Below are 13,475 nucleotides of genomic sequence, written 5' to 3'. Positions count from 1 at the left end.
CTTTCGTCGTCACGGTCACACACAGCTTCGTCAGTCGACACACATCCGGGGCTTCGTCGCTCGGCACATCCGGGTACTCGGGCGACCCCGGCATTCCGACGTCGGCGCGGTCACACACAGCTTCGTCAGTCGACACACATCCGGGGCTTCGTCGCTCGGCACATCCGGGTACTCGGGCGACCCCGGCATTCTGACGTCGGCGCGGTCACACACAGCTTCGTCAGTCGACACACATCCGGGGCTTCGTCGCTCGGCACATCCGGGTACTCGGGCGACCCCGGCATTCTGACGTCGGCGCGGTCACACACAGCTTCGTCAGTCGACACACATCCGGGGCTTCGTCGCTCGGCACATCCGGGTACTCGGGCGACCCCGGCATTCTGACGTCGGCGCGGTCACACACAGCTTCGTCAGTCGACACACATCCGGGGCTTCGTCGCTCGGCACATCCGGGTACTCGGGCGACCCCGGCATTCCGACGTCGGCGCGGTCACACACAGCTTCGTCAGTCGACACACATCCGGGGCTTCGTCGCTCGGCACATCCGGGTACTCGGGCGACCCCGGCATTCCGACGTCGGCGCGGTCACACACAGCTTCGTCAGTCGACACACATACGGGGCTTCGTCGCTCGGCACATCCGGGTACTCGGGCGACCCCGGCATTCCGACGTCGGCGCGGTCACGTGACCTCGTCGGGTTTCGTTGCCGCCGCGGGTATAAAACTATTCCGCGCGAGACCCGTGCCAGTTACGTATAGTCACGAAACGCAGGAAGGACACGAAACGATGGCGGGGAGAGCATGTTACGCTGTCGCATTGTGCGTTCTCGTTTTACTACAAGGTACGTACGTGTTGTATTTCGTATTGTAAATTTTCATGTTATAGTTATTGCTATTATAACGTAGCGTAGTTAAAGGTACGCGTGTATTTTGCTAATGCAAAATCTCTATACCCGCAGAGTGTTCGTGTTATAAGCTACGTATGTATTTCTCCATTTTCATTTCTTGCATTCCAGTCTTTGCATTTTCTTGTTCTTACGTGTTTCGAGTCACTGCACTGTTGGTTTTCGTATTGCGCGTGGATAGATTATGAAAATATATATTCTATTCAAAATTTCGGAAGAATGTCTGGTAATATATTATAGTTTGTCGTAGTCTGTATAGTCAGTCGTTCGCGTATAGGCCTACGGTTTAGATGCTATTGCTATTGGCTTGTAAGGCGTGCTTGCGTTTCACTAGGTGCTATTGCGTAGGCTAGAGTGTGGTTTCTATGAGCGCTGTAACAACGGCTGTACTTGCGTGACCTTTGCTAGCTACTTGACGTAACCTCGTGTTTGACCTTGATGTTTGGCTTTGTCGACCTTGTCGTCTTAATATCATTTAATGTGAAGACCTCGACGAATACATCGAGATTTCATGATCAGGTTATGTGATTTTTTTAAATGCGTTTCAAATTTTTCGACGATTGCAAAGATTGCGACGTCTCGAATTACGAAGCATTTCTTTGTTTTATGTTGTTTTTTTTAGTTGTGAGTATACGCGTAGAGGGCGTTCCGTGCGACCACGAGTACAACCTAATCTGCTACTTCTGGCCGGAGCCGCAAAGCCCCCACCGCTGGGGCGACGGCTACTACGACTTCCATCACATCATGGCGGAGGACGTGTCTGACCTGTGCACTCACATCTTCATCGTAGAAGTGTTGGAAGCGGGAGGAGGAGGAGGTCATTCTCCCGGCCACCCCGACTCGGGAGGTGGAGGTGGAGGTGGAGGTGGAGGTGGAGGTGGAGGTGGAGGTGGAGGTGGAGGTGGAAGTGGTTTGGTGGACTCCCTGAACAACGCCTTGGCGGACGCCGTATCGCGGACGGGCGAAATTCACAAGCACGGAACCGGAGGCGGAACCGGAGGCGGAACCGGAACCGATGATTCTGCCGTCCCGAATCAGGACCATCCTCACGGCGACGACGACGAGTGCTGGCCTCTGGTGTTGGTGTCGTTCAAGGCGATGGGTCATTTCTTCTACGAATTTTTCCATCAACTGGATCATGCTCAAGCGTTCGGTTTTGCAATCGGGTAATGACACTATATAATTATATATATATATATATTATATATTTATATGTATTATATTATGGTGCGTGTGTGGTGTGTATGAGGGGGTGGGGTGTATGGGTGGGATTATGAGAGGCCTGCGCGCGTGGTGTTGGGGAGGGTGCGTGTGTGTGTGTGTGCGTGCGTACACTGTGTAGGGCATATAACATGATACCGTGACCAGGCAATATAGCATGATACCGTGACCAGGCAATATAGCATGATACCGTGACTATAGTATATAGCATAATACGGTGACCATGGAATATAGCATGTTGTACGTTTATCTTCAGGCTCGTTTCGGAGTTGCGTGCCGGGGGAATTGACGGGCTGGAACTGGACTGGGAATGGCCGCATGCCGACGACAAACTCCTCTACGCTGACATCTTTGAGGTTGGTATATAAGTAAATTTATTGACCTGACTATATTATTATTACTTATAAGTAACTAAGTACTAAGTACTTGTTACTAAGTAATAATAATAATAGTAATTTAGTAAAATTATTGACCTGTTATTAACCGATCTTAACACGTAACGCTTGTAAACCGAGATAGATAAGAAAAGGGGAGGAGGGAAATTATTAATGATTATTATTTATTTGCTGTACTGCTTGCTATACACTACTGCTCTACTTTGATAACATCGTTCGTGTTTGATAGATATTCAGGGCTGCCATCTACCAGGAGGCGGACGATTCGGGCGGCACGCCGTTGTTGCTGTCCGTACAGGCTCCCGCTGAGCTCCACCTGGTGCACGATGGGTTCGATGTCCCACGCATTTCCAGGTAAGAAGAGATATAATAGATTTATTAACATGAATGATAGATACATCATCAGTTTGATCATGGTTTCTATGCCACCGTATGCTTGTCATAGCTTTAATGTATAGTTGATAATGGTATATGTTCACCTTATAGCCCCACTCATAGCTACTACATCACCAGTGCCATTGGTCCTCTGAATGTCATACAGCCATTGGACTTCGGAATGTCACACAAAGGTCCTCAGACCAGGTTTTTTAAAGTGTTTTTTTAAAGCCAAATACTTTCTGATGATGGACCCTACAACATAGTTTTGTATACATATTCCTTCATGTGATCCTCGCTTCTCTCTTGAAATGTCATGGTCCTCACTTTACACCCGATGCGTGCGTCTCTCTCCCTCTATAGCTACATCATCAGTCATTTTTTTATTTTGACGTCTTGCTGTATGTTTTCTCTTTTCTTCCACCACAGCTACGTCGACATAATCAACCTACAGACGTACGATATGTACTCCGACCATCACTCCTACATGTGGACGCACACGGGCCATCACAGCGGCCTGTATGCCTCCGGTAACAGCCTGGCAAGCTACCAGAACGTCGACAACGCCGTACAACACTGGAAGAACCACGGAGCGGACCATCACAAGCTGCATCTGGGACTACCGACGCACGCCGTGACGTTCCATCTGCCGTCGTCGTCGTCCGATCGCTCACTAGGGGCGCACGCGTCGGGACCCGGTCACCGGTCGCTGTACACGCAGACGGAAGGCATGATGGCGTATTTTGAGGTAGATAGCAGAACGTATGTAACGACTGTAACAACAACAAAAAGCCATCCGCTATGAGTACAATAGTGCTTTTTTGTACGAGTGGAAGTTCTAAAATGAAACCTCCTATATAGTAACACTGGCTATAAAGGCTGACTGTGGTAATAGGCTCGCAAAAACACACACACATAGCGAAGGCAAAGCGTAACATATACACGTGCATTAGTGTTAGATTTGTAACGTGCGGGTTTGTCGTTTAGCTTTGCAGTAATTTCGTGATACTCGAGCATCAGCATGGATGCGTTGACTCTACACTGCAACCGGACATGAAGGTGCCGTACGGTTACTTGGAAGATCAGTGGTTCGCGTACGACCACGTCGGTAGCTTCGAGACCAAGGTAAAGAGGCGCACACGCTCACACACACCCGCGCCCGCACGCACACATATCACGCACACATGGGGCGCGCACGCACACACACAAGAGACAAAAGTAGAAGAGTTGCGAGCACACCGCCGCGCCGGCACGCACACATGGAGAGTCGGGACCACTTTACACCGATCACGCTTCACATGGGACGCACTGCTACTAGAGACAACGCACCACCATATCACGCTCACCTGAGACGCACGCACATCATATCACGCTCCATGGAGACGCACGCACACATATACCGCTCACATAGACGCACGCACACATGGGAGAGTCGGAGACGCACGCACACAGCTCACATGCAGACGCACGCTCACATGGAGACGCACGCACACATATCACGCTCACATGGAGACGCACGACGCACAGATATCACGCACACATGGAGACGCACGCACACACATCACGCACACATGGAGACGCACGCACACACATCACGCACATTGGGGTGGCGCGCACGCACACACATCACGCTACACATGGGAGACGCACGCACAACACATCACGCACACATGCGGGTTGCGCGCACGACAACATCACGCAGCACTGGAGAACGCACGCACACACATCACGCACACATGGGGCGCGCACGCACACACATCACGCACACATGGGGCGCGCACGCACACACATCACGCACACATGGAGACGCACGCACACACATCACGCACACATGGGGCGCGCACGCACACACATCACGCACACATGGGGCGCGCACGCACACACATCACGCACACGTAGGGGCGCGCACGCACACACATCCAAGCACGCACTCACACACGACGTGAAGATGCGCGTACGCACGCAAGCACGCACGCACGCATTTGCGCTGTCACGTAGAATGATTATACGATATACATCATACAGTTTAATATATTTTGTGTAATGCCCGTTTCGGGCTTTCCCTAGGCGTATATATATATATCATAGATGGAGATTAGAAACAATTACGATGTAGTTCTTGCTCGTTAATTATATCCGTATTTTTACCTCCGCATGACAGGTTTCGTACCTGAAATCGGAGCATTTGGGCGGAGCCATGATCTCCGACATCAGTATGGACGACTTCAATCACTTCTGCTCCGTGGAGACCTACCCGCTCATCCGCGCCGTACAGGAAGAGTTGGAGAACGGAGGCGGCGGCGGCGGCGGCAACCCGTGCAGCGGCGGCACTGGACACTGGCCACACGCAGGCAACTGTAAAAAGTTCTGGGTTTGCTTGGTCCAACAAGGAAACGTTCAGAAGTGGTTGATGACCTGCGCTCCTGGAACACTGTTTAACTCGAACTTGCGTATATGCGTACACGATACGCTAGAGAGCCATGCGGAGTTCTGTCATTAAGAGCTGTTACGTTTATAAATTACCGGGGGAGGGTGTTACGAAGGGGAGGGGGAGGAGGGAAGACGCGATTTTTGCACCAGGGAGACGTACACATTTTACATACCAGGGTATTTGCTTATTTAGCATATGTCGTGTGCTATTTTCAATAATCTTCAATAGCCGAGCTCGTAGAGCACAGGCGTTACGTCTGAAAGGTCGTTTGTTCGAATCGTTTTTTATTTTTATGTTTAGGGTTAGGTTAGGGTTCACAATGCGAAGTTGCGCCCTACTACCGTTCGGCTATTTCCGGAAAAATGTGTATTTCTCCCCGGTTTTGCGATTCGGAAGACGCATATTCTCGAATTTCGTCGCATAGATGGCGCTACGTACAAGATCGTTGTACATTGGACATGGTTATGTTTTTGTTTTTTAATTTTAACGTTAGTTTTCTAGAATATGCTGATCAAAGAATAGTAAGTTTATAAATAAGCTTATAGTTATCTGTATCTAGGAAAAACTGTTAATAAATTGTTATTGTAGTGAACAAATAATAGCATTTTCTAATCTCTATGCCTATGCCTAGGCTATGGTTTTATACGTTGACGCTCACTCGGTCACTGACGCTGAGAGGGTCTATGTCCCCCGGGGTACTGCCGTCGGTCTATGTCCCCCGGGGTACTGCCGGAACGTACCCTGGTACTATCTAATATGCCGTACCGTACCTCGCCTACTCCACTAACGAGTCTAGGGAGTCGCCTACTCTCTAACCCTAATCCTAACCCTAACCCTAACCATATCAAATAGTGACCAGGGTACGTTCCGGCAGTACCCTGGGGGACATAGACCCTATGAGCGACACTGACAGTGACACTGAAACTGGACATTTCGGTTCAAGGATAGAGAACATGGGTCCCAATAAAACCAATGTTATTTACATCAATATAAATATCATATTATATCAATATAATAGGTCAGGGTAATGGTTAGGATTAGGGTTTGAGTTAGGGTTAGGCACATGGGTTTTATTGGGACCCATGTTCTCTATCCTTGGGCCGAAATTTCAGCAAACACAAAATCAAATGAACCCCTGTTATCACTCTCCTGTCATTCATGCGATGCATGTTTCATAATGGCATACATTTGAAGTGTACCATTCCACCTTCTCATTGCTAAGTGACATTTATGGCAAATAAATTATAATACAGACATGATTATGAAATGACAAGAGCTGAACAATGTTACTTTGGTTGTTTCAGCCGCATCGTCCTTCCATTTTCTGTCGAAGAGGTAAGACTCTTAGCACTTACAACCAACCCGTCATGCAGATGCATGCCGTGATTCCTATGCAGATTTCTAACAAACCCCATAGTTACTACGTTATACTAGTTCAGCATCCTATATTGGGCCGTCTTGCATACCAAGCTATATATACCGGGGTCACAAACTAAGATTAAGCGCTGATATGAACATGCGCGTCGATAGCAAATCCGTCCCTACTCCACCACATGATTTACTCTTCCCTCTTATTTCGTACAGTATCGGCTGGCGCAGTTATGGAGTACGGCGAAAGCTAGCAAGCGAGAGACCGGGGGCGGCGAGGGCATAGAGGTGGTCGTGAACGAGCCGTTTAGCAGCCATGGCGTCACGTCGAATGGCATGTGTGCGGAGGGTCAGTACACACACAAAATCTACCACCTGTACAAGTAAGCAGTCAATACACATGCACAAGATCTACCATCTGTACAAATAAGCAGTCAATACACATGCACAAGATCTACCATCTGTACAAGTAAGCAGTCAATACACATGCAATCGTGTGTGTGTATTGACTGCTTACTTGTACAGATGGTAGATCTTGTGCGTGTGTATTGACTGCTTACTTGTACAGATGGTAGATCTTGTGCATGTGTATTGACTGCTTACTTGTACAGATGGCATATCTTGTGCATGTGTATTGACTGCTTACTTGTACAGATGGTAGATCTTGTGCATGTGTATTGACTGCTTACTTGTACAGATGGTAGATCTTGTGCATGTGTATTGACTGCTTACTTGTACAGATGGTATATCTTGTGCATGTGTATTGACTGCATACTTGTAGAGGTGGTATATCTTGCTATCACCCATACAAGTATGCATTATTAAGTTATTGAAAAACTTGAATCGCGTGCGATTTGAGTATAGTACCGCTATTCGCCCCGACCCTCGGTGACCCCACGAACCGCGATCGCTCGTCACCAGGTGTCTCTGCGTGTCAGACGTCTCGTCGTCATCATCATCGCTCATTAATGTTTACAGGAAGCTGCCACTGTTTCTTCGGATGATCATGCCCAAGCGTGCAAGCGAAATACACGAGAAGGCTTGGAATGCCTACCCCTACTGCAAGACCGTCGTCAGCGTAAGTGTCTTAGGATATCGTCCCGTGTCGGATTGCACGCAGCATCGAATGGTGGTTGGAGGCCAATAGGGGTGGGCAATACGGGTAATACACGATACGATCTGTATCACAATAAACTTTTAACAATACAATATGTACAAGGGCCTGTTCAGTTTGTTTAAGGGCCTGTTTAAAATTTTGCGTGGGCCTGTTCACATTTTGGCCAATTTCATGCCCTGTGTAATGTAGTAGAATATGGTTATAATGTAGTAATAACGTGTGTATACTCTGTGCATGGTTGATACAATATATATAATAGTAGGGAGTTGTGTTATAATGTAGTAATAAGTGTGTATACTCCTGTGCATGGTTGTACAATATATATAATTGTAGTAGGATTGCGTTTAATGTTAGTAATAACGTGTGTTATACTCCTGTGCATGGTTGTACATATATATAATGTAGTAGGAGTTGGTTATAATGTAGTAATAACGTGTGTATAACTCCTGTGCATGGTTGTACATATATATAATGTAGTAGGAGTTGGTATTAATGTAGTAATAACGTGTGTATAGCTCCTGTTCGTGGTGTACCATATTACTAAATGTAATAGAACATGGTATAATGTAGCGATAATGTGTATGCAAACTTACTAATGACAAAACCTAGATCCATGGACCGACTACGAGGTAGATTGACGTTACGCTGTCTCTGCAGAACCCCGATTCATGAAGGAAGGATGTACCTGGTGCTCGAATCGTTACACTGTCCCGACGCCGGCACGCAGGACGAACGTGAGTACTCTGTCATTCTCGTCGTCGTGGTTACGCGTAGTTCACGCGATGTTGCGGGAGAATTCCGGGGTTCCTTGCGTTCTGGGAATTCTGGATTCTGCGTTCGCCGCGTACGCGGTCAATCAGTTGGAATGCGCGGATGGTGAACCCGACGATGGTAGCGGTTGGACCGCAGCGTTGGAGAATGGCTCAGGGGCGGATCCAGGATTTTTAGGAAGAAGGGGGTGCACCTTTGTAAAAGGCACTACAAGTGGGGAGAAGCCCCACACTTGTACTTGTAGTGCTCCTTGTATTCGCCCCACTTGCAGAAATTAGAAAATTAAAGTGCTTAATGCATTTTCCTGGCATCTGGGAATGATACCATTGTATTTCTTAGTAGCAAAAAAAACAATGTTTTTTACTGAAACTTTTGTGTTGCAACATTTTATTTGTGGTGTGATGACAAAAGTGGAATACAAATTTACTCAAAAACACACTGTTTGCGAACATTCTTCTCTATGCAAACGGATGATCTATCGCAAACGTCTTCGTTGAAAGAGACAGGCTGAGGCTGTGGTGCAAGCTCGTCAAGGAACAGGATGCCAACCTCTCTGGCCCATTGTTGTACGGAGGAATGTTTTTATCCGCCTAAGGCAGGAGAACGACCGCTCAGCTCGCAAACTACTCACTGGCAATGTGCACCGCGAGATGAAGTAAAACCTAATGTTAGGGATTCATCAGAGTTCGTCACTTTAAACAGTCAAGAAGGTTTCCTGGTTTATCTTGTTTCTGTGTCAGAATGATATCCAGTCTTTTAATCTCATTGTTCAACGATGTGGGGAAAGGAAGATCATCCTTCCACATGAACAATTGTTCTGCAGGGCCGGGATGTCTGTGAATTTGCAGCTAGCAGAGGGTATCAAATTGAACAGAGCAGTCCCAATCGCGTTTTCAGCCGTAAAGCGAGTTTCCATTTCCTGTGACAGATGATCAAGGAATGGAATCGCAAGATTTCGCAGATAATACGCTCGCGACTGAGTGAATACTTGTCAGATACAGGCTGAGCGGCAAAACATACTGTTTTTTTAATAAGGCAACTTGCAAAAAGGGCACTTTGGGTGGGAAGGGGGGGGGGCACCTCCTGCACCCCCCTGGATCCGCCCCTGTGGCTCCACTTACGTTGCGTCTTAAGCCGCGCGTGTCAACATAGAACACGTTTGGAATTTCCCGGCTTGTCTAACCACCTGCATTGCTCTGAGGTTTACGTACGATCGCAAGTCGCTCTGTGCCTGGCACTACTGTCTCGAATGCTCGGATGTTTGTTTAGTATGACGGCACCACCTTGCGGTGAAATAATTCTACCACTAGGGGCAGGGCTGTCAGTGAGAATCGCTTCATTGTGAAAACATTGGTTGAGCGACCGCGCTGTTCTCTTGTTTATAGGTGCACATGCTGTCGAAGGCGGAGCTGCAACAGAGAGAGGTCATCTTCATCGACATCGCGAACGACCACGTCATGCGAGGGGTGAGCTAGCGCCCTCTATATTCACACATCATCGGCCATGTTAAATTGATGCGGCGGGCAAGCCGATGTTGCAGCCCTGCTGAGCCGATAATTTTCTAATATATAAAAATAAAAATAAATTTTATTAAATTTAAGCATTCAATTCAAATTAATTTTTAATTCCTAGACCCGTGATTTTGAGATAAATATCAAGGTTTTACCATAAAATTTTACTCTTAAATCTTTGACAATCTTCAGAGGGGAATGCCTTCGTTTAGGGTTTAAGAGTATAGGTTTTACCTGGAAATTGAGAATTTATAATTTATTAGAAGTTTAGAATTGATCTCGGAGCCGTTGACGGACGGTCTATGTCGTGTCTTTCAGGATTGCAGGGCCGATGAAGATCCGTCTGCATTCACCTCATTGAAGACTGGTCGCGGACCTCTGGGAACGGATTGGCAGGTAGGTGTGCGTTTATGCATATGCACAATTTATGGACTGATTAATGCACTATCGAATAAATACATATAGGCAGGCCGATTCGTGTGCTGGGCGTTATTCGACAAATATTCGGCAAACAATCGAATCACTTCTCTGAAGACCGGTTGCGGACCCCCTAGTAACAGATCGGAAGGTAGATGTGCGTTTGCGCATACAGATGCCAACCACTACGATTTGTCCGTATTTTATACGAATTTCTATTCCTTTTGCACCACTACGACCAGTTTGTATCAAACTACCAATTTCACTGTGATCGAAAATATTGTGTTTGTTGTCAATTATTGTCATTGTTGACCCTCAGAATGCAGGAAATTGCATCTCAGAATCAAAAAAATCTTCCGGGGGGCATGCCGGACTCCCCTAGCAAACTCGTGTCACTACGTGACCCTCGAACTACTAATTTGATGGCCACAAACTACAGATTTATTCAAATATGTGTTGGCATCTCTGCGCATACGTACCGATTACGCAGCATCCGAATGAAGAAAGTTACACCGAGCGCTGGCGGATTCTCGGGTTTTCCTAAGAGCAAATTTTCTTCGCATATTTCTGCACATGGCATTTTTCCACGTCACTGTTTTTTGTGTGAATAATACGGCGAATTTCGTCCGCAGTCCATCGCGAGCCCGATCATGTGCTGCTACAAGCTTGTGCGTGTCGAGTTCAAGTGGTGGGGCGTACAGGATAGAGTGGAACAGTGGGTTCAGCAGGTGAGATGGCAACATGGCGGCGGCGAATTCGCGTGATAATTAACTATTAATAACGATATTTAACTAGCGTTGAATCTGCAGGCGTGTGTTGTGTGACTTGTGTCGAGAGAACATACCTGATTGCACTGATGTTACCTTTGATACGTAATAATAATAATAATAATAATAATAACAATAATAACAATATAATATATATAAGATTTATAATAGGGTTGAATGAAAACTTGAATTTCTGGGAAAACTGTGTGAGGTGGGTGAGGGAGAGGTGGGTGAGGTGGGAGAGGTGGGTGAGGGAGAGGTGAATCTCTAACGAGGAGCCTGGATGGTGAACCAATCAACGACGATGGGGGCAGTAATAATAATAGTAATAACAACAATAATATCAATAATAGTAGTAACAATAATGTTGATAATAATAATAATAATAATATTATTATTATTAATAATAATAATATTACAATAAAATATAAGCCTCTAATACTACTGCTACAACACAGCTACTGCTACCTCTAAATACTACTGCTACCAAACAGCTAACTGCTACCTCTAATACTACACTGCTACCAATACAGCTACTGCTACCATCTAATACTACTGCACCACTACAGCTACTGCTACCTCTAATACTACTGCTACCAATACAGGCTACTGCTACCTTCTAATACTATGCTACGTGCTACCATACAGCTACACTCTAAGAGCTACTGCTACCACTACAGCTACTGCTACCTCTAATACTACTGCACATCTACAGCTACTGCTACACTACAGCTACTGCTACCTCTAATACTACTGCTACCACTTACAGCTACTGCTACCTCTAAATACTAGACTGCTACCACAATACAGCTACTGCTACCTCTAATACACTGCTACCAAGTACAGCTACTGCTACCTCTAATACTACTGCTACATACCATATACAGCTACTGCTACCTCTAATACTACTGCTGCTACCAATACAGCTACTGCTACCTCTATACTACTGCTACCGAATACAGCTACTGCTACCTCTAATACTACTGCTACCAATACAGCTACTGCTACCTCTAATACTACTGCTACCACACAGCTACTGCTACCTCTAAATACTATGTCTACCACACAGCTACATGCTACCACTACAGCTACTGCTCAGCCTCATAATACTACTGCTACCACTACAGCTACTGCTACTCTAATACTACTGCCTACCCAATACAGCTACTGCTACCTCTAATACTACTGCTACCACTACAGCTACTGCTACCGTCTAATACTACTGCTACCACTACAGCTACTGCTAACTCTAATACTACTGCTACTCTAATACTACTGCTACGACTACAGCTACTGCTACCTCTAATACTACTGCTTACCACTACAGCTACTGCTACCTCTAATACTTACTGCTACAATACAGCTACTGCCACTCTAATACTACTGCTCCACTAACAGCTACTGCTACTCTAATACTAACTGCCTACCACTACAGCTACTGCTACCTCTAATACTACTGCTACCCTCTAATATACTGCTACCAATACAGCTACTGCTAACCTCTAATACTACTGCTACCACTACAGCTACTGCTACCACTACAGCTACGTGCACCTCTAATACTACTGCTACCACTACAAGCTACTGCTACCTCTAATACTACTGCTACCACTACAGCTACTGCTACTGCTACTGCTACTACTACGGCTACCACTACCTCTGCTGCTACTGGCTACCACTAGAATAACTGCTACTGCCTACTCGCCACTGCTACTGCACCCACTACTGCTACTGCTACTACTACAGCTACTGTACTGCTACTACTACAGCTACTGCTACTGCTATGCTACCCATTATCGCCACCACTACTGCTACTGCTACCTCTGCTGCAGCCACTACAACTACTGCTACCACATTAGCTACCGCTCCTCTACCGCTACCACTCCCTCTACCGCACCGCACTGCTACCACTACTGTTGCATCGTGCATACCTCATTAGCTGGTAGTATGGTTCGATCCTCGTACTTTCCGCACCTCCTCGCTCGTGAGTCCGTACCACAGATCGATCCAGCAGAACATCTGGCGATGAAAGTTGAGGAAGAGACGGCCCTCCGACTACGCGCGGAAGAAAATACCGTTATTACCACCATCGCCCAGCCCTCTTGTTACGGACGGACGTGCCCTCCCACTCTCCCCACATCCCAGCGAACAGCGCTCGGTAATTCAAGATTTTCGTTCAACCTATTATATATCTTATA

At 46.7% G+C, this 13,475-nt stretch overlaps 2 protein-coding genes across 2 annotated transcripts in view; both read left to right on the top strand.

The window, feature by feature from the left end:
- Nucleotides 1-746: 746 nt before the first annotated feature.
- On the top strand, nt 747-5,927 carry LOC106816342 (chitotriosidase-1-like). Its single transcript, XM_014820920.1, has 8 exons — nt 747-841; nt 1,527-1,751; nt 1,782-2,070; nt 2,382-2,481; nt 2,750-2,874; nt 3,325-3,643; nt 3,883-4,020; nt 5,057-5,927. The coding sequence occupies exons 1-8, from the start codon at nt 787-789 to the stop codon at nt 5,393-5,395; spliced, it is 1,590 nt and encodes a 529-aa protein (XP_014676406.1). The 5' UTR covers nt 747-786; the 3' UTR covers nt 5,396-5,927.
- LOC106816339 (phosphatidylinositol transfer protein alpha isoform-like) overlaps nt 5,761-13,475 on the top strand; it is a 21,803-nt gene continuing 14,088 nt past the window's right edge. The window contains exons 1-9 of the mRNA XM_014820918.1: nt 5,761-5,847; nt 6,631-6,661; nt 6,911-7,077; nt 7,673-7,776; nt 7,815-7,856; nt 8,469-8,545; nt 9,968-10,048; nt 10,412-10,489; nt 11,143-11,238. Of these exons, the coding sequence (XP_014676404.1) occupies nt 5,831-5,847; nt 6,631-6,661; nt 6,911-7,077; nt 7,673-7,776; nt 7,815-7,856; nt 8,469-8,545; nt 9,968-10,048; nt 10,412-10,489; nt 11,143-11,238 (693 nt within the window). The 5' untranslated portion in view covers nt 5,761-5,830. The remainder of the gene's footprint in view (nt 5,848-6,630; nt 6,662-6,910; nt 7,078-7,672; nt 7,777-7,814; nt 7,857-8,468; nt 8,546-9,967; nt 10,049-10,411; nt 10,490-11,142; nt 11,239-13,475) is intronic.

This window comes from Priapulus caudatus, unplaced genomic scaffold, assembly GCF_000485595.1.
Source record: "Priapulus caudatus unplaced genomic scaffold, Priapulus_caudatus-5.0.1 Scaffold1354, whole genome shotgun sequence".
NCBI lineage: Eukaryota > Metazoa > Priapulida > Priapulimorpha > Priapulimorphida > Priapulidae > Priapulus > Priapulus caudatus.
Note: the sequence above shows the minus strand (reverse complement) of the source record. Positions and strands in the feature narration are given on the sequence as shown.